The sequence below is a fragment of the Nematolebias whitei genome, chromosome 17 (genome assembly GCF_014905685.2).
Source record: "Nematolebias whitei isolate Nwh7 chromosome 17, NemWhi1, whole genome shotgun sequence".
Taxonomy (NCBI): domain Eukaryota; kingdom Metazoa; phylum Chordata; class Actinopteri; order Cyprinodontiformes; family Rivulidae; genus Nematolebias; species Nematolebias whitei.
The window spans coordinates 23,685,373-23,711,146 of NC_056514.1; the positions used below are offsets into that span (position 1 = coordinate 23,685,373).

Below are 25,774 nucleotides of genomic sequence, written 5' to 3' on the forward strand. Positions count from 1 at the left end.
TATATATATATATATATATATATATATATATATATATACACACAGACCCTTTCCAAAAAATTTGAATATCATGGACAAGTGGTTTATTTTTTTTCATTTAGCCTTTATTTATACAGGTAGTCTCATTGAGCCACGAGAACTCATTTTCAAGAGAGACCTGTTTAGGGAGCACATGGTGGGGGTTAAGGGCCTTGCTCATGGGCCCAGAGTGGGACAAATGAGGGTGGGGGCAAGTGTGGGTGTTTCACCTACCCCACCCACAATTTTGATGTTGTCGGGGCCGGGGCGTGAACCGGCGATCTTCGGATCACAGGCCCACCTCTCTAACCTCTGCGCCACCCCCCCCCTTAACATCCATAATTCCATTCAAAAACTTAATATTCAATAGATGATACCGATTCAGGGCCCACAATTTAAATTATTTCAAGTATTTATTTATTTTTACAAAATTTGGGCTTCCAGCTCATGAAACCCATGAAAACAGGATTTCAAAAAATTTGAATACTTTGAAGACATCAGCCCACACTACTCAGTTTTTGCAGGAAAATAAAAAAATAAATAAATTAGGTTCACAACAAAATCAATCAAAATATGGTACTTTCAAAACGATATGTCAATCTTCAATACTTGGGAATCCCTTTGCCTTAATCACTGCCTCGATGTGACGTGGCATTGAGGCAATCAGCCTGTGAAAGTGACTGGGAGTTATGGAAGCCCAGATTTCCTTGATGCTGTCAGCTCTTCTTTGTTGTTGGGTCTGGTGCTCCTCATTTTTCTCTTGAGAATACTCCATAGATTCTCAATGGGGTTTAGGTCTGGCGAGTTGGCTGGCCAGTCAAGCACTGTGGCATGGGCATCAAACCAGGTTTTGGCATTTCTGACAGCATGGGCAGAGGCCAGGTCCTGCTGGAAGATTAAATCTGCATCTTCATACAGATCCTCAGCAGAAGGATTCATGAAGTCCTCCAGAACATCCTGGTAGACTGTTGCAGTGACCTTGGATTTAAGAAAGCAGAGTTTACCAACACCTGCACCGGACATTGCACCCCAAATCATGACCGACTGTGGATATTTCACACTGGACCTCAAGCAGTATGGGCTCTGTTCCTCACCCTTCTTCCTCCAAACCCTTGGACCTTCATTTCCAAATGAAAGGCACATTTTCCTTTCATCGGAAAAGAAGACCGAGGAACCCAACAGTTGTAGCCCATCTCCCAGATGCGTCTGAACGTGGTGGTTTTTGAAGCTGTGACTCCCGCCTCATTCCACTCTTTCTGGATCTCTGCCAGATTCTGGAATCTTCTCCGTTTGATAATCTGCTGAAGCCCACTGTCATCTCTTTTGCTGGTGCATCTTCTCTTGCTACATTTTGCCCTTCCACTACTTTCCATTGATGTTGCTTGGACACAACACTCATTGAACAGCCAGCCTCCTTAGCTATGAACTTTTGTGGCTTACCCATCCTATGGAGGGGATCAATGATGGTCTTCTGGCCAGTTATGTCTGCAGTCTTCCCCATATTGAACCGAACTGAGACAATTGAACCAAACTGAAGCAACTTAATGACACCTGGGGAAACCTCTGCAGGTGCTTTGAGTTTAGTAGATGATTAGTGTCACACTCAGTTTAAAACATTCATGCCCTGCAACATTTGGGCTGATTTCTCAAGAGTATTCAGATTTTTTGAAATCCTGTTTTTGTGGGTTTCATGAGCTGGAAGCCCAAATTATGTAAAAATAAACAAATAAATACTTGAAATTGTTTAAATTGTGGGCCCTAAATCTATCATCTATTAAATATTAACTTTTTGAATGGAACTATGGAAGTTAAAGAACTTTTCCATGATATTCAAATTTTTTGGAAAGGGTCTGTATATATATAGTTGACGAACCAGCACTCCGTCAGAACTTATTAGGCTTAAGTGTTAAACTGAAAATTACTGCATTAAATGCTGTAATGCAGCTGACACAACCAGTGTGAATACAAGTATGTGCAAGCCATGATCCTATTGGCTTTGTGCACACCAACACAGAAATCATGTTGAAGCCTTAATACCACAGCTTGAGTCAAATCCAATATCAACGTTTAGCGTGCATAGTTAAACCCATCTCTGTTGTCTTTAGTATACATCAGACATATGTCAGTCCAGATGTTAAGCATCATTACAACAGCATTTATTAGTTAAGAAAGGTCTGTTTAAAAGATACTAATGAGTGAGTTCCTCACATGCATGAATGTTTTTTTGCCCTTGGCTTCCCTCACTCATGGTCATTCCATGGGTTAGCAAAACATCCCGCTCTCCCTTATGACACAGTGGGAGAAATATGTGCTTGTTCTAGCAAACTGGTGACGGTCTTGCTTGAGTTTAGGTTGCAAAGTAAATTCTTTTCTTCTGCAATGAATATTATTGGTTTTGACAGACTCATTTCTAGCAAGACTTGTTAAATAGACTTAAGAGCATGAAGGTTTACATTTTATTCTGCAACTAAATTACAAAATACAGCAACAATTTCATTCACCTATTAAAGTATAAATTTATACAAATTACTTCAATAACAAAAGGTATTTTTAACCTCTTTCTTTTTTAGAAACGTTTTTTGTTTAGTTCTTTTTAGTAGGCGCCAGTGTGTCTACCAAGGTAAGTGGTGACAAATTCAAATGCCATTACTTCACATGTTTAGTGACATAGTTTCTCTTTGAAAACAGTGCTAGTAAACCCTGCTGGAACAAGTCCAAATAATTTACCATGCATCCAAAACAGTTACTTTGAAGATTTAAGATAGCAAGGCCAAAAAAAGTGATGACCTGGCACAAGTTTAGTTTGAGTCATGAACATTGCAGGGACTCCAGTCTCTTCAGGGTCCATCTTCTGCTTACTGCCAATAACAGTAATTACACAATAAATCTTTCCATAGCAACTTGGGATAACAGAGGCAAACACATTTTGATACAAACGAGCATGCCAACAAACAGCTGGAGAAATGTGTTCAGGTGCCAGATGGATAGAGTCACCTTTATTTTGCTGTAGAAACCTATAAAACCATGGTTTGCTGTTTCTTAAGGCCACAGCAGACATACTGGTATACGTAAAGATGTACATAGCAATTGAGACAGGAAGTACAGCTGGCAGATTGGTCACCAAGATGATTACAATCTTTTCTATTCCAAAGCTCTTGCAGTCCTGTAATTTCCCCCTATACCAAGACAAATTTAGGCCAACACACAATATCACAACTATGCACAACTATGCAATTTCAAACTCCTATGCCTACTGCACATAAATGCATAGTTTTCTCTAAATACAGTAAATCAAACTACCATAAGCTATATTGTGAAACTGTCAATGCTTAAGGGCCAAGTAATGTCCTCCAGGCATTCTTAGGTACACCTCACACTGCTGGTATGCAATCAGAACATGCATTATGTTACAAAGCATAGCAGCTATAGCAAACTGCAAAACTATTCTGAGAGAAATGAACAGGAATACAAACCAAATCGCTGCACAATTCACACATAAATGTACCAGGTATTTCAGAGAGGGTTGTGGGAGGTGGCAGTGCTTCTCATCTCTTGGAGAGTAGTGAGAGCATGTGGGTGGTTTAATGCCGTGTTGGAAAGCCAGCAGCCAGCAAATGCAGAGGAGGCAGCTGAGAAGGGCAAGTTGGACGATGAAGGCAATCTTCTCTGCTAACATAGCAGGATTTGTTTCAAATAGAAACCAGGATGGAGCTTCATTTTCTACTCTGCAGTAACACTGCAGGATACGCCAACTAAATGCACGCACTTTTGTGTGGGGGACTACAAACATTGAACAGTTCAGTGAAATCAAGCCTCATTGACAAATAGTTCTAATGTAATGTGTGATAATGAGAACATAAAAAATAAGAGTGTGAGAAATGTTTAAGTGTTTATCTGGGTGGTAAAAAGTAGATGAGCTGGCTGCAGAAACAGGTGGTACAGTCGAGTTGTGTCATGCTTCTCTTGGCTGTTCAGACTCGTACTGTCTGAGAAAAGCTGCTGTCAGTGTGTCTGCTTTCCCACAGAGGTAACTTTTCCCATAAAACTAACACACACCTACAACATTTATCAAGTTTGCTTAGTTCTTCTTTGCATAAAGATACATTTATATTGAATGCTTTGAAATTTTACGTAATCTTCAGCTTACTTCTAATTGCCTTTCAAATCTGTGATGAATGAATCCTAATAACATTGTTGGGCAAAACGAAAGCTATTAATCCAAAGGCTGACAATCACCCCCAAACCAGACGGGGCTTACTCAGGTTTGAGACGTCAAAATAAAGGCAAGATTTACCTGGAAGTACAAGGTTCAGCAGCTTATTAACCATTTCTTTTGAATATACTTGGAACATGGACAGTAGGTAAAGCACCAAGATAAATTCATTCATTCAGCCTTTATTTATACAGGTTAGTCTCACTGAGTCATGAGGACCCATTTACAAGAGAGACCTGTTTTAAACACAAACCATAAATGAGGTACACAATGAATAACAATAAACATTCATATGAAAGCATATAAAGTGAAAAGTATATAATAGAAGTGATACAAAATAAAATAATAATAAAAAAACAGCTACATTATAAAGCGGTGTAAGATACTAAAAACATGAACATGACTGCATTGATCTTTGCATTGAACTTAACAGTAGTTTAAAATCCCCTAGGGAGGGATCAAGGTTGAGAGCTTCAGATCTTTTTGCAAGGTGTTCCAGGTTACAGGAGCAGAGTAAAGAAGGCCCTTTAAAATGATGCCATCTGTCATAACTAGCCCAATGAAACAGGGAAGACTGGGAAACTTGGGCTCTGCAACAAGATTCAGATTTAGTCAATAAGCTTTTTGGGCTCATGCAGTAATTCATGTTCCTAATCAGTCTTGAGGCTGGAAGCTGTCATTTTGTGAAATATGCCAAAAGAATATATTTAGCTCAAGCTTCAAGCCCACAACCACAACTTTGTTCAGAAGATATTTCTAGCTAGCTTTCATTTGATTATTTATTGTCACTATTGTATTGAGGTGACATGAAAAACTGAGTGGATAAAAATGACATAAATAATCCAATCATTTTAGTTCCATCTCATGGTGACGTCAGAATTATAATAGAGGTTCAGGCAAACTAACAAGTGCTTTTGGCCCTGAATGCATTTGTACAAACTGTTCAGATTCAAGAAAAACACATTACGTTTTACGTTGCAGTAATAAAATTGGATTGGTTTAAACCAATGTGATTTTATTACTGCAACTCATCTTTTCCAAGACCAAAGACAATTCCTAGAAGTTCTTCACATAAAACTGGTTTTATTTTGCAACAGCAATGTTCACCACAGCTGATCTCAAAGTTTGTTAAAGGTGGGTGGCCTCATTCTGATGAAAGATTGTTGATTTTGTACTTTAACAGCCAGACATACACACCTTCCCCTGTAGTACTCTTTAAGACTATTACCCCCTCCCAGATTCTTGGCTGCACATTACCAAGGCAACATCAGTAAAAAAGAACAATTCCAGCCTTGTATGGCACCGACTGCAAACATGATCAATTAAACATTTCTGCACAAGACAAAACAGAATTAGCAATATCAGGGAACATTAATAAGCTGAACACTACTTTTGATCTTGGAAGAATAGGTAATACCGTGCCCTCCTGGACAATATTCTGAGGTGGAAACACAAGACAGCCTGTTTACGAGAAGTGATAAAATGGACTTCACTTTCTGAGAAAGCCTAGGCTTTTCATAAATGTGGAAACAAGCTGCATCATTTCTAAAACTGTGTGAAGTACAATTTTATTTACATTCACCAGGAGCAAAAATTAGCACAAGAGCTTCATGCTGACAACAAACTACTTAGACAATTTCTACTGCCAAACAACAACAGTAACATACTTTTCTAATAGGGAATAATAAATTGCTTTGTTTACTGAATACAATTTAAGCACAAAACTCTACAACTTCCAGAGAAGCCCAGATTTCCCCCTTCCCAGCTCCTCCTGGGTGATACACAAGATACTCAATCCCTCCAGTGAGTTCTGGCTCATCCCAGCTCCTTTAACCAGCGCTCCCCCCGGATGACGAATGGAACACAAAACTATAATTTTAAATAAATGCATTAAAAATTGTAAATGAAAAATGCATCCACGTCTATATTACTACATTGAGAAACATTTGCATTGCGACAATAGTTTAAAAAATAGCTAAAAAACCTTCCACTCATTCATTAATCTGGTTTAAACACTATGGCGATTGACCAGGCTGTTTCTATCATATTTTGTGTGTGTCTCATGCTTTTAGGGTTCACCAAAACACACAGACTTGTGTCTGTGTGCATCATGTGCATTAATGCTATGGGATGCTGGTTGACTGAAAAAGTTGGGGAGGGGTGGTAGCAGGAACTTTAAACTGTTGCAACTTTTACACACAAAGAGGTTTTTAATCTGAATGTTGCTTGTTCAGTCAACCCCATCAAGCTAGAAGTTATCGGCACACCAACTGAGACATCTGACTTCCTTTGTTTTTCATGTTACAAACAAAACAAAAGTACACGTCAAAATGTATGTGGAAACAACAATACAGCAAGTGACTGAAGAGGGAATTTAATTTGAGGTGCACTGGTTTACAAGAGAGTCCACCTTTCCAGTTCTCACTCGTGTACCGGCGGTTAAAACTTATAAATCCTAATTAAGTCCTACAGCTGCAGCTCTGACTGTTTCTTGGCTTTGTCACAGTAAAAATGTTGAAGTCACACGATGCCTCAAACTAAAGACAGGAGTTCGACTTGTTGCAACACCTCCTATAGTGGTCTTACACAGACCCTTGAAAAGGAAGTCACCGTGAATGTGTAGTTCCTAAACAATGTTATCACAAAGCTAATTCCTGCAGTTGCTCTAGTAAGTGAAGAAATTATAACAGTGGAAAAAGTCAAACAACTCGTTCATTTTTCACAAGGAAACACCAGAGATGTTCAGAAGAACGTGTGGACAGTTTGGTCGTTACTTCTTCCATAGCTGCCCTTCACAATGGGATTTTGAGCTGGAGATGTGTTACAGTGTGAATCACAATGGAGGAAAAACTTTGGTCTCGAGCATCCACACCAAAAATCATACTGCTCAAAGTGGAATGTTAAAAGTTGTTTTCTTTATGCTCATTTGAGAATGATAATTTTCCATGATATTATTTTTTCTGAATACAACATATTTATGAATGTTTCCATAAAACGGCTTTTTAAAAAATGGTATAGTCAGATTTTCCCCACTCATAAGTAAACGGTCCAGAGTACGTGTTGCTTCATTTGCACATTTCATAAGAAAATCAGGTGTGTGTGTGTCGGGGGGGTGCTTATGCACTTTGGAGTGAATGCTGGTGACATTCAGGTTCTCATATGCAACCCGTCTTTAAAGATCACTAGAACGTTCCAAGAGTGCAATCCATGTATGAAATTTAAAGTTGAAAAATCTTTGAGAAGGAGCCATTGAGCCAAAAAAAAAAAAAAAAAAAGATCTGAAACTGTTCCACTGAAAACCCAAAAAACACCTTCAATTTGTAGCAAACAGTTGTATTTTTTTTAAACGACAGCACTGAACAGAAGCAAGTACAAACAAAAATCTGCTTGTTCCAAGTTAACCTTTTATTCAAAACAACAATTTTCATAGGCCAAAAAATGACTCATGAGGTACAAAATGAATCATGTTATTCTTTGTGTTACTTAACTGGTAAACATATTCAAAGCAGCATCAATACGAGAAACATACTGTATTCCATTAGAACTATGCTTATTGGTGGGTAAAACAGAATAAAACCATTACAAGATCATAGTTAATCATTTCAAGTTGACAAATTTCAGATAATTTGTAATTATTAAAGATTACACCTTCACTGTTATGACTTCTGGCTGACATACAGAAATGTTGCAACATCTCTCACACAACTGATGATCTAAATAAAAGTTGTAAGACTTTTTTTTAAACCAACTTTACACCCTTCAAAAATTTAAATTTCAGCTATTCATCTTTACAGATGAGACAGTTGCACTGTAGAGAGAATTAAGTTGATTAACAAGATTTTGGAGATAACCCGATCCATGTTGGTTAGAAAAGGAAATTTTGGGCCAGGTCCTGTGGAAGCTGAAATAGGTTATAAAAAGAGAATGGAGCTCATCAATTGAATCTCAATAAGTTACTGTAAACATATTGTACAGGTATGTCCAGTGACCCAAAAGGTTAGTAAAAGCTCAACCATCACAGTTGTCTCTCTTTCTATTGAACTTGAACATGGTGTCACCAGATCTTGAACCTGGATCCAAGGCTGCACTTCTTTTCTAAATATATCTTGGCTGCAGAGTCTGAGACCTTAACAGGTGACTGGATTGGCAGGTCACTAGCCTGCAGTGAAAGGTTAAAGGTCATCTAATGCAACTGCATTCTAAAAGACATTCGCTTGCAGCTGTTGCCTTTGCAGGCTGTGACAAAGCCACAGTTGGTTTGTTAGACACACAAGCACGGGCCAAGTTACAAACTTGGACTTCATCCAAAGATGTTTCATGGCTGTGATGTTAACAATAATAGCCTGTATCAGAGCTACAGCATAAAAACACCTAGTTTAATCAATAAGAAATTTACTTTCCCAAAGGATAGCTTGTCTAATCTAAACACTAATTATGTTGACATACTAGTGATCCACAATAGTGTATGTGTCTGGGTCAATCAAAATAGCAATATGGTCACTTAAAAAAGAAGAAGTTTTATTCAGTGACCCTACTCCACCACCACTGCACAAGCAGACATCTTTCCCACTACCCCACTGTTTTATTAGTGCCTGACTCAGAGCAGGCCAACTCCTCACCCTGATACTTTAAATGAAACCTTTTGTCAATGTCCTAGTCTAGTGTTTAGAACAAACTCAGCAAGCAGTCCGTCAGGCCCTGTTTGGCTTTATAGACAGGGGAGGGTTTGAGAGAAAGAAGTTACACAATAGTGGTGGTTGCTTTCTCCAACACAACTGATTTATTGGCCTGGTAGAACAGCAATGGAAGACAGAGATACGAAAGAGTGGTAGAATAAGCAAGCAGTAAAAGGACAGAAGATTTGTAATGAAAAAGTAAAAGTAAGCACCTTGTAGGAGAGAGTGTGCACTGGTTTGACCAAATTCTTCCAAAGAAAGCTTTTCACTGATTAATGGACAGTTGGGAATCATTAAGGAGGACTGGAAATAAGGGAGGGTACATAGAGAATGAGCAAAGTGAAAAAAGATATTTGGGGGGGAAAAATAAACTTTTTCACCATGAAGAAAGTAGACCTGCTTTAGGATATTATCTCAGCTCTACAAGAAATTCATATTTATAGAACTAAAGAAGAAGAGAGAAAATTACTTTCAATATGAACAGTAACAGCAATATTTTCCTCAGGGAGGTGATGAACTTTGGACTTCACAGAGTTTTCTCACCAACTACAATGATAAAAAGGCACTGGGTTGCTCCTTACAGCACTTGAACCTTTAGATTTAACACTTTGTAATGAGTATCAGCTTTTAGTTAATTAGAAAACACACAATTCAAATGAGGTGTTTTCTAAAGAGCCTTGAATTTTGGTACAACTCAGTAACTTTCCTTTTATTTATTTTGCTAAGTAAACACAGACAAGGTTTCTGCTCATTCACTCAAAGTGGGAGACAGTAATTTTGGTGTTTGAGTGTGCATGGCAAAGAACAATGATGTTTCACCAAGTATAATTTGAATTTACCCAGTGTAATTAAAGACATTATTTTTAGACTCATTAAGCCCTTTGGATGTGAAATACACACAAAACAAATGAGAAACTGTGGGGAACAGGGGGATCTCAGTGAAGAAGAAGAGAATATAAATAGATATGTCTGTTCAAATTTTATCTATGAAAGTTCACATTAAGAAAAAATATCTTTAATCATCTTTAATCAAATTAGGTCATGTTTTTCTGACTATTTCACATCTTTTCTTAGACTAATAAAAGTAGCAACCTGCATCCCTGCCCCCAAACAACAAAATAAACACTGTAATGGTGGTGCCATTGTATATTGGCTCACAAACAGACCAACCTTTCAAGTTTAATGTTTAGACATAACCTGGCCCTGAGCCACACAGTTACTGTACTGACTTAAAAATACAGACATATCCAAACAATGAACAAGTAGAGAAGATATTTATCCTACCCACTACATGGGATGATATGGTCACGAAAACAAAACCATAAACTGAAGAGCACATAAATAGGCCAAAAGCACAACACAAATCTTGAATGATCATTTATCAAGTAAATATACAACAGGTCTATCTTCCACAAGATCTTCAAGTCAACTTGTGTCCATGTCAGTGTTCAGTTGGAATGTGGACACTAGATCACTGTGTTGACAGCTTGAACTTTGATTAGTGATCAGTGTGTAGTGGCCAAAACATGAATACACTTCACAATATCGACAAATTTGTATAAATAAAGGTTGAATGAAAATTTTTTAACCAACAGGCTGCAGTCTGTAAAGATCCACAACTCCTCCTCCTCCATCATAATCCTCAGCACTGGCTTCCCTCAGGGCAGTGTGTTGAGCCCCCTCCTGTTCACTCTGCTCACCTATGACTGTGCACCCACTCATCCAGGCAGTCATATTGTAAAGTTTGCAGATGATACAGCAGTGGTTGGATGCATCACCAACAATGATGAGTCTGGCTACAGGCAGGAGGTGGAACACCTGGAGAGCAGGTGCGGGAAGAACAACCTCCACATCAATGTGAGGAAGACGAAGAAGATGATTGTAGATTACAGAAGGAGCAAACATACCAACACCCCACCCCACCACACACACACACACACACCAAAAATAGGAGGACCTGCAGTGGAAGTGGTCTCCAGCTACAAATACTTGGTTGGGTGTGCACCTGAATGACAACCTCAGCTGGGGTGACAACACCACCAGCCTGATGAAGAAAGCTCATCAGAGACTCTACTTCCTCAGACGACTGAGACGAGCTGGTCTGGGAAGCTCAGTCCTCACCTCCTTCTACAGGTGTGCAGTGGAGAGCATCCTGTGCTCCAGCACCAACGTGTGGCATGGAGGCTGCACAGCTGGAGAGAGAAATGCTCTGCAGAAAGTGGTGAAGGCTGCACAGAAGACTGTTGGAGTCAATCTCCCCACCATCACAGACATGCAGGAAAAGGGCTACCTGCATCATGAAGGACCCCACTCACCCAGCACACACACTTTTTGCCCCGCTCTCCTCAGGAAGAAGGTTGTGGAGCATTAAGTGTAGAACCACTAGACTGAGGAACAGCTTCTACCCTGAAGCTGTTAGACTCATCAATCCCTGATCAGACAAATCACTGTAATGCCACTTTAATTGGACATTTGACAGTGTGCTGCTGATTATACATGCTGCTGATTTCTTGCCTTTAAGCTGCTATTTGCTACAGCTGTATGCCCCACCACATTCCCTGAGGTCAGCGGACCAGTTGCTCCTCACAGTTCCAGGAACTCATCTTAAGCGCAGAGGTGACAGGGCCTTCTCTGTAGCAGGACCAAGACTTTGGAATGAGTTGCCTCTGCTTGTCAGACAGGCCCCCTCCCTCTCGGTTTTCAAATCCCGTTTAAAAACCCACTACTATTAGGTAGCTTTCAACACCAGAGGATCTGTGTTTTGAACCCGTTTGCTTCACACAGGTTTGTCGTCATATTTATTATCTGCATCGTTTTTATGTCTATATACTGATTTACTTCATTTTGTATGTTGTTTTGTGTGTTACCTGTTGTTCTGTCTGTACTGCACTTTGGTCGGCCTTGTCACTGTTTTAAGTGCTTTAAAATGGTATAGATACCCATCTGCTCACAACAAAATCATGTTCAGGCTGCTTTTTAATACACCGTATTATATTATATTATTATTGTTTAGAGTATGTCTTAGTTCCTTGAATACCGTTTCTTTTTATAGTTAATATTATTGCTATTTTTAGGTGTAACTGGGACCCCGAGTACACAATTTCGTTCCACCTCATGTACCACAAGTGATCCAAATGACAATAAAGTCACCTGGAACCTTGAAACTACTGTTGATTTCAATGTGTGCTGGGTCAGGTCAGCCATTTTTCAAGGGTTCAGCCTGAAGCTGCTTGGACTGACTGTCCCCAACAGGGTGAAATGTCTGATTATTGGCTATGAAGAATAAGATACTTCTCTGAAAGTAGAAACAATCCTGTGTTTAGTTACAATCTTTAAACCGCTATTTTCTGATTTGAAAGAATGACACATTTATATCAAAGTAGTGAGTGTTTTCCTTGGAAAAATATTTTAAAATGTTGCCATAAATTTACTACTATACACATGGTGTCTCTTGAGGCATTACAGGAAGAGATTCAACCCAGACAACAGTTTAAAACAACATTTTAGAAGCTGATTATGGTATATTTTCTCCCACATGCACTGCAGCAGCAGATTCTAAGCAGCTTTGTGCTGTCAGCCAAGGAAAGGAAGGAAATTCTAATGAAAAGTAAGTGGAACTGGACATTTTATTTTGAGATTTAATTGTGACAGAAGTTGTTTTTTTTTTTTTAATTCCCTAATTCTCCACACAAATATAAAAAGTAACAGTATTAAAATATATGATATAGGCTGTCAGCTTTAAGAAATGGAATTGCTAAAAAGATGACAAAATTAATTTGGCAGCGTTAACCTAGAAAGCTATTGCATTAACAATTTGTTGTTTGAGCACAGGACGCATCACTTTGACAGCTCTTTATGACAGTGAAGATACTGACAACTCAAACGTACTCCACACATCCTCACTTCAACAAACTAGAATATCACTTAAATGAATTCAAGATGATCTCCGTCATGAAATTAAATGCATTTAGAATATGAAAAATGAAACGACGATCTGTGTTTTCAGCCATGTCTTCCTCTGCTACACTTCCAAGTTTCGAACTGTGGTCAACATGTTTTTTGTATTATTATTCATCCAAGTAGTAATAGTCCATTAAATAGTAGTTGCAATGGTTTGACAGCTTATTAAATGACTTTAGTAAAAGCTATGACTATTTACATTCCAGTAGGTCTGTTCCTACAGAAACGATAGGAAAGTAGGGCCAGAGGTTAAAGAAGACTCTCCCACACTATATCAGTTCAAAAACCAACACAAGCCTCATAGCACCCACTCTCTGTAAACAGTCTTCAGTGACCCAAATTTGATCAGAAGTTTCTCACAATATTAAAAAAATGACTACTCCCACATTTATGTTTTAGTTTAAAAAAATGGCTTCTCGGTTTAACCTATTTTGTACAACTAATACTAAAAAAGTAGCACTTAAAAGGTAGCTTATCATTGCTTGCATCAAACGTTAAAAGCAAGTTCAAAATGATCCTTAAATTGTTAGAGGGATGAGTTTGCCTCTGCTTCTTTCCTGCCCAGAAGGCCTGGAGGCAACAACACAGGTCCAAGAACCTGCCCACGCTCTACAACGCCAAGCTCTCCTCATCTCCAAACTGACACAGGACAAAAGCTCTGACGAGCTGGCAAGAAGTAGACCTAAATTTTAGATTTAGCTCAATGGTAATAGAAAATGTGGAGTGTTAGTGAACGTTTTGCCCAAGAGGTTAAAAAGAGGCAGCAGGATTGTGTGTCTCAAGCAAAAAGAATGCACAAATGTGTGGAATATCGAAGGAAGTTTGTCAAAATGCTCTCAGCTTTTAAACACTGCTATGGGGCAGAGGTTCACTATTTGAATTCCAGTAAACACAGGAAATTAATTGAGCCAAGATGAAATGAGAATGACTTCAGCAAATGAAATGTCATGAGAACATCATGTTCTGTTTGGAATAAAAAGGTACGAGGCAGAAGCAGAGATACAAACTTTCAACTGCAGTCAATCTAGTCTAAAGGCAAATGCAATGAAAGTGTCCCTGAATGGGCCTTTTGTGTAGTGCAACTTAATAGGTGGCCTCATTTTATTTGCAAGGTATACTTTGCTTGTTCAGTCTGAGCTAAAATACATTAACTGACCAGAACGAGCACACACAATTCTCACAAAAGCCTCAAAATAAAGAAAAGAGCACTGTAATTAGGCGTAATCAGGACAAACATAACCACATCAGCGATTAAAACATAGCAAGAAATCAAATGTACATCACATGCTGGAGATCCTGTGTCAGTGAGAATAGGTTAAACTAGGTCAGAAGTTGGTCAGTGGGAACCAAGTGTTGTTGGGGTGTTTAAGACTGTGTGGTGAAGCTGTTATTACAGTGTTTGTGTTGATCTTTTTAAACACACTGATGTCAGCAAAGTGCCATCTTGGGAGAGTCCTTCTCGCCTACATTTCTGTTCTCACTACGAGGTGATAATACAGCGAGTGTGTTTCAGATTTACTTCAATGACTAACATCAAACACGTGTGATTTGTCATTTTTACTGACCTTTAGTCTATAGTTTACTATTTATAATCATCAGGGCATGTTTTTAAACAGAGTTAACTGAGCTCTTCAGACAAGTAGAACACCTTACCGCACATGTTACTGTCAAGGACCCTCTGCCCAACACAAACCCACACATCTAGAAACAGTTTTAACTACACTGTGACGGTCTAATAATGCTCTGCACATTTGTTATGATGCCGTTCCTGATGTTTATGTCTCAGCGACAGTCTTGCTCAACAAATGATTTGAGTCGAGCAAACTGTAGCCCACACATTTGTGTTTTGTCCTGCGTTGCTGCAGTCAGGACAGAGACTGCTCGAGCTCTTTGCAATCTGCCCCATGTTACACATACCATGGTCAACCGTTGTCGAACAAAGAGACAAAGCATGCTGCCATGGCAACGTGGGCTGACATAACTGTGCTAGTAGGCAGCTTTTGGAAAGTCTAACTCAGACTAGTGACTAAACCAATGGTGTGAGGAAATATCTCATCCCTACATTTCCTAAAGATTACATGACACAATGTTTATATCCAGTCAAGAAACTTAGACAAAAACAAATGTTTTCATCCACCAACCCAATACAGCTTCTACGCAAGTCAACATATAACTATTTTATCATTCCAGTCAGTGAGAAAAAGCATCATCTGCAGCAATATATTTTTACACCACATGTCTTGCACACATGGCCTCTCTGTACAGCTGTTTAAATAATGAGCTGTTGCACAAAGTGATGGCAGTGGAGTGTCTTGTTGGGTATTTTTACTGTACGTTGACAGCCCAGAAATCAATGACTCTCGGGGTTTTCTAACCCATTCAACTGCTCCCATGGCCACGCCACATCCTGCAGCTTGGAACCACAGCCCATCTGGGTTTGGTTACACCAAAACAGAGCAGCCATAAAACCAGGCTGAGAGGGAACTGGAGGGGCACCTCCTTATCCACAACCCTAACCAGTCCTCCAAGGTGGGGGTTCTGATGTGGTCTGGAGGAAGGTTATATTAAAAACAATGTTTTATATTTATTTCTGACAGAATTTAGAACGTGTTATGTGTTACTCATAAAACAGCTTTTAACTACGGACATTAACATGTGGCTACTTTAAGTATTCTGCAATGGACAGTTCAACTGGATATAATATGCTTATTTAAGATCAATATTAAAAAATAAAATATGAGCAAAGTTTGTGCAGGTGTTCATTCAAGACCAATTATTCCAACAGGACTAGTGCAACAAGCAAGGCTCTATATTGAGTCACTTGATATGTCCAGCTAGAGACCCTTACTAACCCATTTTCTTTTGATCCTCTATTCAGAAAGATGAAAAGATGAAGAGTGACATCCAGAGAGAACGATGAATGAAAGCACATCTCTCCTTTATTTATCCTTTTTGTCCTCTTCTGTAAACACAACAACCATCTTTCTTCCCATATCAACATGCCTCCCAGACAACAAATGGATACAGAACAAGGATTCTGAGGCCTGAATAGCACTTCGTTCTATATTTAGCATAAATAAGTGACTGGTTAACAAAGAACTTCCCTCCTCTGGTAAACCAGACATGCAATTTTTAATTATTAATATGTCTATGCAATAATGATACAAAACAACAATGAAAAAGTGACATATAATGAGTCTTCATAATGGCTTCAATGTTAGGACCTAAAAATCTACACTGCACAGTTTCTGTTACTTACGTAACATAAAAACTGTTTTTGTCCAACATCGTGGACAATACCACCTCAAACATAAAAAGTGTGAACACAGATAAGCGCTGAATCAACAATCTCTGCTTTCACCTCTTTTCAAAGCAGGTCTCATGTTCAGAAGGGAACAAAAGAGGTTGTTGTGTAGTGGTTTTTGTCAATCAATATTCATAAAGGTAAATGCTGCTCAGCATAAAACTGAAAACTACATCGTTTTAAGAAGGCGTTCTAAAAAACATACAAGTGATATAAGTGATTTACACATTATTATCAGTATATTAAAGCAGTTAAACTGGATTTATTGCACCAGTAAAGATCAAGCAAAAGATGTTTCCTTGTACAGTGTGATTTTACCATTTCAGAGGACTCTAGCACAATGTGTACTAAACACAATGTGCCACTAACAAACAAGCTGTCCAGCACATGACGTTTAGTATGAACACCGTTTGGTGTCACTCCATTCTTTTGACACTATGTTACTTAATTTACCAAATACTCTGTTGTGTCTCAGTGAGCTCTGGTATAACCTAGTCAAAGCCCATTTTCTCTCTTATTCTGACTGAAAAGCTTTTAGCATATCACCTCAACGGGCAACTTTATTACTTTTAGGTATTTTACAAAATGCCAGTTTACTAAATGGTCTAAACCTTATGAGACTTGTATCTACATAATATCTGGCTCTCTGCTATAGTCTCTGGTAGTTTATCATTTTCCAACAAGGAATATAGCTACAGTTCACATTACCAAATTACAGTATTCCCTTGCTACTTTGCGGTTCGTTTATCGTGGACTCACTCCATCGTGGTTTTTCAAAATAAGATTGGACATACACAACTGGCTGAGTGATGGAAGAGCCGCATGATCGACATGGAGTTTTTATTTAAAATAAATTATTTTAAATGATTTAGCCCATATTGTAGGATAAACGTCCTGCTGCAGCTGATCAGCTGATCTCTGTGCAGAGCGTAGAAGTGGGTGTGGCCAAGAGCGCTTGCAGGTGGCTGGGAGCAGCGGAAGCAGATAGCTGAAATCATGACATCCTGTGCTCTTTTAGAGCTTTAGAGTTTAGAAACATTGTTTAGAATATTGCAATAGTGTGGGAAGGGTTTAAAATGCCCTATATATATATATATATATATATATATATATATATATATAATATATATAGACTACTACTTGCTACTATTCCTACTTTGTGGTTTTTCACTTATCACAGGGTTTCAGGGTACAAATCCCCCGCAATAAACGAGGGACTACTGTATCTGTTAAAGGTTCTGAGAGGAAATTAGAGTGCCATCAGTCCGAGGCATGACAAAGTTTGTTCTGTGATCGGTTTCATTTTAATGTATTAATTTGGTGCTTATGACGAGTGCAAAGTAACAAAAACTTAAACTCTTTGGTGGGAAAAAAAAAAGTCACGTTAGAGTAGTAATGCAAGTCAAGAAACAGAAACCCTGGCATAAACAAATAGGCCCAGAGTTCAGAGTAAAACTACTACAATGTAAACTGAAAGAAACAAACTTACCATTTCATCCAGGGCATAGCGGAGTAGTCCATGCTCATAGAGGATAAAAAACCTTCTTTGCCATTTCTGTTAAGATAAAAACAATTTTAAAAGACAGTATTGTAACACATTTCTATTAATCATAGCAGCAAAAAAAATTGCAAAAGATAAAGCAAAATAAGAACATTTTAACACTTTAATAATTAACAGGTTCAAGACATGCAATTCCAAATAAGACTGACATCTGAAAAATGATCAAGTTACATTGCAATAATTTAGACCTATTAGTTCATATCTATTAGTGTTAAACATTTAAAACACAAGCCCAACAAGCCTTTGAAACATTACCATAATTGTACTGGCTCACTCTCTGAATCCATCAATTTATGAGACTCTGAAGCAAGTTGAACACCATTTTATCAACATCAGCTGGTCCAGATCAACCAGTTCCAGATAGTTTCACCCCCAACCATACACCAAAAACAACCAGCATTCTTAAACACAATAATAATAATAATTTCCCCACCTGTACAATTTCAACAAAAAGTTTCACATCTAATGATAATAACAATGACTATATGCTGCTATATACGTTGCAAAAGAGCCAAACATTTGTTCTCTCTCAGTGCTGCGAAAAGAAAAAATGACAGTTTCAGGAAGTAGGCTACTCAACTTTATTTATAATCTATAAATTTTGATAAAACATGTTTTTAAAGGTTTTTTGGTGTGTTTTTAAAGACACAAATCACTAAATTGTGGAATGAGGGGGACCAAATGTTGTGAACCAAGGAGAGCATTTGTCAAAAAATAAAATTAAATAAAATTAAAGAAGCTGCTTTCGCGACAAATTTAAAAGATCAAAGGACGCGTTCAGACCGAGGAGTGATGATGCTGGCGGGAGGTAATCAGTTTGAGTTTCTATTGAAGCATTAAATGTCCTAGCCAAAACAAACTTTATTCTTGTTCTTGACAGTTTGAGAAAATGAACACATTTTACTGTTTTTGCAAAGGCAGCACGGTGGCTCAGTTGGTAGAGCTGTCGCCTCTCAGCGGACATGGGCACCAGTGACACCCGCGACCCAAAAAGAAAGAAACAGGTAAAGATGGATGGATGGATGGATGGAACAAGCTCTTACTTTACATATAAAGGCTAATACTTTTAATCAACAGTGAAGTGTTCTTTCCTGATTCAAATGGTATTTCTGTGCATTTTGTTTACAGAATATTCCGACAGTATTTACGGAACTCATTTTAATCTTCATTCATAACAACACATCTCTTGACCCTCACATTTTTTGTTCTAACGTTGAAATAAATTAGCTTTATTCCAAAAAACCTAATCCGTTAAAATTAACTGAAGCTGGAAAGCTGCATATGTGATACTGAAGTGATGCTGTGGTTTATTTACCATAAACATATGACACTATTGAGAGTCACAAGAAGAAACTAAAACCAACCTCAGTATTCAATGTACAACCACAGACCAACAACCTGTTAAATGAGGTCCTAAAACATGAGTCACTCAAGCTATCAGGTTTTTACTCTGTTATTAGTTTTCTGGTTAGTCTGCATGATTATTCTGCTTACGTACAAGCTACCAATTATAGCCCTGCAATGAAAAGCTGACTGTAAAAAAACAAGCACAACGTTTCAGGGATGATGTCAAAGTGGCAGCACCAGATTGCTGACAGTAGATCAAGAGGTGCTTTTCCCAAAAACCCATATGGAAGCCATCAGTGTGGCTGTGAGAACCAGGTCCTTCCTTCTCCTCCCCCACATTCTCCCTAGCCCTCTTCTGGGATGCACCACCACAGTATAATCTGAGAGCTGATAAAGACAGTCTCCCATTACATGATGATAGGGAGGGTTTCACAAAACAACATCAATATCAGGCTCATTACTGCCTATATAAAAAGCCTCCTTTGATTAAAAAAAGGTCCAAACCTCCCACAAGGACCTGCTGATCGCAAGAAGTCACATAACCACAACAACCTTTGTTTACCAAATGAGTGACAGATTCAAAAAATATTAAAAAGGTTACTTTTACCAGTAGCTTTTATTCCCCTTGTTTCATCAAGTCCTGCTAAAATTGCTTTATTTAAAAGATAGCAAAAACTATAAAACTAAACAAATTTAAGATCACGCGAGAATAAACACTTACCCGAGATCGGTGTAAAGGATTGTCAAAGTTTGTTCCCTCGGGAGCGAGAAGCAGCCATCCTGCATATATAGGTTTTGCCTAGTAAACAACAAACAAACAAAACACAAGGTTAAATGCCAACTTTAAAAGGTAACAATAACATTTTGATAAAGTCGCCACATCTTAATTTGTTGCCCTTATAACTGCAGGTGGTTAATGCAACTAGCTTTTACTACTAGCCACAATAATTGCCAGCCACTGCTGTCTGAGCTTATTTTACAGACATTTTTACGCCAACCCAAAACTTGTTTTAGTTTCACTCCCAGGATGAGCATTAGTCACTGGATGCCTTGCTTTGAATGTGGACTACAATCTCCTGCTGGCTTTATTCCAGAGCACCATGCTGCCCTGGATGAAAAAAGAAAAGCTCAACACATGATTTCTCTGTCTGATCCTGTCAGTGGGTGGACCAAGTGAGGAGGAAGTTAAGTGAGAAAAACTGTGGATGAGAACTAGGAATAGTACAAATCTTGGGAGTTTTTGTGGCCACAGATTGGTAAGGCAAACATGCACTGAGAAAAAGAAAGGCAGCATGGCAGCTTGGGCTTTCCTAAACGGTTCTGGTACATACCTGAACAGTAGTCACAGCAGTAACAGTAAGCACTTGTTTGCTGAGCAGGAAAGAAAAATCCTGTGTGTGCATGACTATGTACAGAACAATTAACATTTTCTGTTCCTAAACAGCTCAACAAGTTAACGCTCTTACATAATCCACTTGCGTTTCCCCAGTCTATGGAACAGTAGTTAACCAAACGATTGCGGAGCTTTGACATTTACAGCTGCCTGGCACCTCTGTCTGTTTTTATTATAGGTTTTGGTTATAGCCAAAGGTTTATACTGCGAGAGGCTGAGGACAATCCACTTAAAATCCCCTTTTCACTTTGATTACACGCATATAAAATACAAAGAAGGCAAGATTCTGCAGAAAACACGAGAGCATGGTATGGAAACGTGTCTCAACTCACATGACCTGACAGCAGCCCAAAAGGAAATTTCTCTCGAGTCAGAGAAATGAGATCAATGTAGGTCATTTTTTACCCTTCAGTGGCTAAATGGATTCATTGGAGTATATTCATGCTGTGTTCGTTTTGTAATGGCTCCAACCTCTTAATGCCTTTGATCACAAAAGGCTATGTTAATGCACTTACAAAAACAGGAAGGCAACTGGAATGAGAGCTTTTGCAAAAGAAAATATAATTGTGCTCAGAAAATGTGCCACCTTTGTTCTGTGGGTCTTTAAAATTAATTAATAGCACTGGCATCTTATTTTGACAACAACCATTGCCAGAAGTTGAAGATTTGTATATCAATCCACTCGTAAAAGAATAAAAACCTGCACGTCAGAGAAAAATAAAAAGACGATTTCCATCCCAACAGGGAAGCCACTGATCACCATGGAGAACAGTGAGCACAATGTGAGCTGAGCTGGACTGACAAAAGATCTTTGCAAAGTCAAATATGTACGATTTCTGCACACGGCCAACCTAAGCATACGAGTACGGTAAGTATGTTACTCTCAATGTTGCAATCACTGAGTTGGTGATTTTCCTACATGGCGTCACCCCTTGAAGAAAAAATATCTTGGCTAGTAGGTTGGAACAATGGGAATGTGTACTGATCAATGGAAAAAGAAGTTCATATCTAAGAGATAGGTAATGGCATATTATCCAAGAAAAGCTACTCGATTTTCCTGAAGATGCAAAAATAAAGAAAATATCCACAACCTACGACTGATCCAAAAAACAAAATGTATCTGCTGTAGACGATATAATTTTCTGCATACCTAACTTAATCTTTAAGATTCATTCATTCAACCTTTATTTATGCAGGTTAGTTCCCAATGAGCCTCGAGGACTCATTGACAACAGAGACCTGTTACATACAAGATAAGGTCAGTAAAGGTACTTTAGTTATTTATTAAAAGTATACAAATACCAGTACTCTAACCAATGAATAGGCTTTTACATTCCAAACATTCAAAGAACATTTGCTGAAAATTGTATGTCAATCTCTAAAAATGTGTAGAAATTGTGACAATTTTTGTGATAGATGACAACTTTTCACATTATCCCAGAATTTGGACTTTTAAAATGCTGTAACTTTCAGGCTTCTATTATTTAAACCTAACCCTAACACCCATTTCACAGTATGAATTTAAACATGAATGTTATTCTGAACTGCAGTATATCAAACGATGCAGTTTGAAAGAATTGACGCCCATAGTTTTCCAGTTTTTGAATGCATACCTGGTCCACACTCAACATAAACAACGCTCTTGGCTCAATCTGTCTGAGAAGAATAAGTCACATGATTAAAGTACAGCAGGCTGTCTGTAAGTAAATATAGCAGAATTGAACGAGCGTCTTAGAGAAGATATTAAAGCGGGAAAATATGAATCAATCTGACATTAAACGCAAAAGAAAATAAAACAACTTTCAGGAATAAATATATTGAATCAAGCATGGCGGTGGGGTGCCATAAAAACAGTGCTCAGCATTTAAATGCACAACTTTGTCCAAACATACACTAGATTGGTAAGTTTAACATTTAACTTGTCACTTTGGCTCCTTTAGGCAAACAAACTAATTTTGCTTACAAAGTTTAAATTTAAGAACACACAAATATTGTATATTTTTTCATGATAACAGTAGTCCCTCACTATATTGCGGGTTTCTTAAACCTTGTTTTTTTTATAATGATGTGTACTGTATGTAATGCACTACTGTACATTCATCTCATCGTCATCATCTTCATCGCGATCGCTAAAGTGCTTAAGAGGATAAGAAGTACATTGTTTCCCCTAGATAACTTGCCATGGTGGGGCGCTCATCTCGTCCGGGATTTTTGTCGACCGGGGGTGGAGACACGGAGATGGAGGCACATCTGAGCTGCGCCGTTTGTACAGAGTTTTCGAGCAGAGGGGTTCGGCGTGAGGGTAGAGACCAGCGTAAGCACTGCCTTTAGCATTTTAACTAGTGTGCCTGTATTGCATGCCGCTTAGCGCTTGGTCAGTGCTGATGGGGTGGGGGGGGTCGGTTTGGAGCGCAGTTTGGTTCGGTAGGCAGGGCGCTCGGTTCTGTTGACAGTTCGGGGTGCCCTGCTTGTATAATGGTAGAAGAAACACTGAAGTGGTTATAAGACAGTGGGAAAGGTTAATAAGAGTGTGGGAAGGGTTTATAAAGCCTTAAATCTGTGGGTGTCAAACTCGATTACAAAAGGGGGCCAAAATTGAATCCTTTTTCAAACTAAGGGCCAATTTCAGAAACGCCATGAACTCAAATCAGATACTCAACATATTTTCTTGGTCACAGGTTCCTCAACAAGAGTTTGATTGGTCTCATTTGATGTTCTCTGCTGTGCCTTCAACATCATAATCAAAGATTACTGAGAAAATTCAAGAGATAGAAGTATTTTACGTTCCACATATCATCTTGAGAGCCAGATAAGATGTCAACAAGGGCCACCTTTGGCTCCCGGGCCTAGAGTTTGACACATATGTCTTAAATATATATATAAATAATTATATAAATCTAACACGGCTACTTTGCAGTTTTTCACCTATCGCGGAGTCTCTGGAACGTAACCCCTGCCATAAGTGAGGGATCACTGATCGCATTGAGTACCTAACTCAGAAAATTATCTTGACATCATACCAAATCTCTCTACAGTCTATTTAATTGAATTAATTTTCTCTTTTGGAACGCTTTTGTACCCCGCCCCTCGCACAGTTATTGCTGGACATGGGCATCGGTGACCCTCATGACCTAAAATGGAAAAAGCGGGTAAAAGATAATGGATGGATGGAACGTTTTGTTAGTGTATATCATTTAGCCAAACAGCAAACCAAAAGTAATAAGATAAAATGTCAGTAGTTCAAAATGCCCTGATGCACCCTGGTTTCTGCTGGACTTTCTGCTCCACTAACAATGAGAGAATACAGAGCTTTACAGTTTATAACTCTAATGTTTATCTGGACTGAACAAATAAAATAAAACGTATAGAAATTCTTGCATTCCTTATGGTAGCAACAAAAAAAGCAGGTTGAAGACAGGTGGAAGCTCAGATCTGCATTGATTAAGGTTAATATGAACCCTTGGGGCTGTTTACCAATTAGGTCCAATTAACTTGAGCTCTAACGGTCCAATGGCACGTGACCAAAACATTTGTGAAACCTTCACACACACAAAATGACTAACACTTCACCATCATTACAGTACAGGTGATTTTCACCAGGTTTACCTGATTTAAGTCTTCATCGTTCAGCAGATGTGATTCTCTGGGTTTGAAGCAGTTCTGACATTTACTTTTGTTGAAAATGTTGGCTTGAAATTTACGACAAGCGTTGTCTTTGACTGACATGGTCGCTCTGGAACAGGCGCAACTTCTCAACGTGGAGGGGGGGACAAAAGTCCAATATTTAAGAAATTCGTCCTGGAAGTATCTGCGGGGGCGCACGTAGTAAAAACTCGACGGTGGAAAAGTCCACAACACGCCGCCTCGTTCACCTGCTACCTGTTTAGGTTCTCAGTGATGGTCATCCTGCGCGCGGGGCTCGTCTCGTGCAGCTAACTAAATACGCCAACTTTTCCCACCTACAAGCTTTCCAAGCGGCCAAGACAAGTCCAAAAAAAAGCTAACATATGTGTGCGGGTTTTGTTCTGAAGCTCAAAAACCTCTTGCGGCGCTTCACAGGTGACATTCCCGGCCTACAGCGAGGCTCCCGTCAGCCTCCATCCGACGGAGCGGTGCTCTAGAGGGGACGGGGTCCCGTTCGGCCCCTCGCTCTCTCCGTCTATCTAACGAGTGAAGCCGCAGTCATTGTAGCTGGAACTACACAGTCTTTCTGACGTCTTTGGTTACGGCCAAACATCGTCGAGTAAGTTTAGAAACGCCATCGACGTGGCTGTCACGCCACTGGGTCCATAGCTGCGGGGGTCCTGTTCGTCGTCACACCGTCCTCAACCCTGCTGCGCAGCCTGCGGTCGATCTTTTCGTAAAAATCTCCGTTTGGGTCCGAGTTCCAGTTGGAGAAGCGAGTGGGCGGCGCTCGCTTTGAGTGACAGCTACTGCAACCAATCACATTTATGAAAGCAGTCGCTCTGTCCAATAGGAAGTGCCTACACGGCCTCTATGTTTTCGCTTAAGCGAGGTGGGCTTTAAAGAGCCCACCTAAGTAAATACCAACTTTCCACATATGTTATCAAATATAAGTTATCATTCAGTGCAGTGGAATTTGTTTAAGGCAAAAAAAAAAAAAAATAAGCGCCTTCTTCCTACATGGTGATGATGAATGTTTAAAGTCAGCAAAAAAAAAAAGTAAGAAAAGGGAACAATGTTTACATATTTCTGCCAACATTTAAACTGAGTGTAAACCCCATAAAATTAGTGCTTAATGAGAAAATAAACAAAACCAAAATAAATATTTACAGGTTTTAATTGAATTACTTTACAGGCTAATTAGAGAGTTGATTAGATTTGTGTACGTGTGTATTTGTATTTGTGTGTGTGTGTGTGTGTGTGTGTGGGGGGGGGGGGGGGTGTAGAAAAATATTACTACACAGGAATGTTCCTTCATGTGTCAACATACGTTTTTATTACACTTAGTCCATCATATTTGACTTCAAAGCCTTTATCTTTATTGCTTTTCCTGAGAGTTTATAACCAACCTCTGGAATCTTTTAGTTATAGGTGTTAAGAGCGTTTAATATATTTACTTGTACACTGATTTGATTAGTTTCCAGCATGTATTTAATCAGTGTTATTACAAACATTAAAGCTCAGCAGGATAATGAGGGTTGCATCCAGACCCGGCGGCATGGGCGGGCATTGAGGGACATTGCCCCCCCACAGAGTCAGCTGTGCCCCCCCCTGACTGGACACGGGAAGTTTTTTGTTTGTTTGTTTTTAATCTATCTCTGAGTGTACATCTTTCTAT

At 39.0% G+C, this 25,774-nt stretch overlaps 1 protein-coding gene across 1 annotated transcript in view; it reads right to left on the reverse strand.

Annotated features, from left to right (window-relative positions):
• The window catches only part of si:ch73-103b11.2 (nucleoporin nup211), a 59,825-nt gene extending 34,941 nt beyond the window's left edge, over window positions 1–24,884 (reverse strand). The window contains exons 1-3 of the mRNA XM_037690865.1: window positions 24,079–24,884; window positions 19,801–19,878; window positions 17,661–17,726 (exon numbers count right to left, since the gene is read on the reverse strand). Of these exons, the coding sequence (XP_037546793.1) occupies window positions 17,661–17,726; window positions 19,801–19,878; window positions 24,079–24,198 (264 nt within the window). The 5' untranslated portion in view covers window positions 24,199–24,884. The remainder of the gene's footprint in view (window positions 1–17,660; window positions 17,727–19,800; window positions 19,879–24,078) is intronic.
• Window positions 24,885–25,774: the final 890 nt, after the last annotated feature.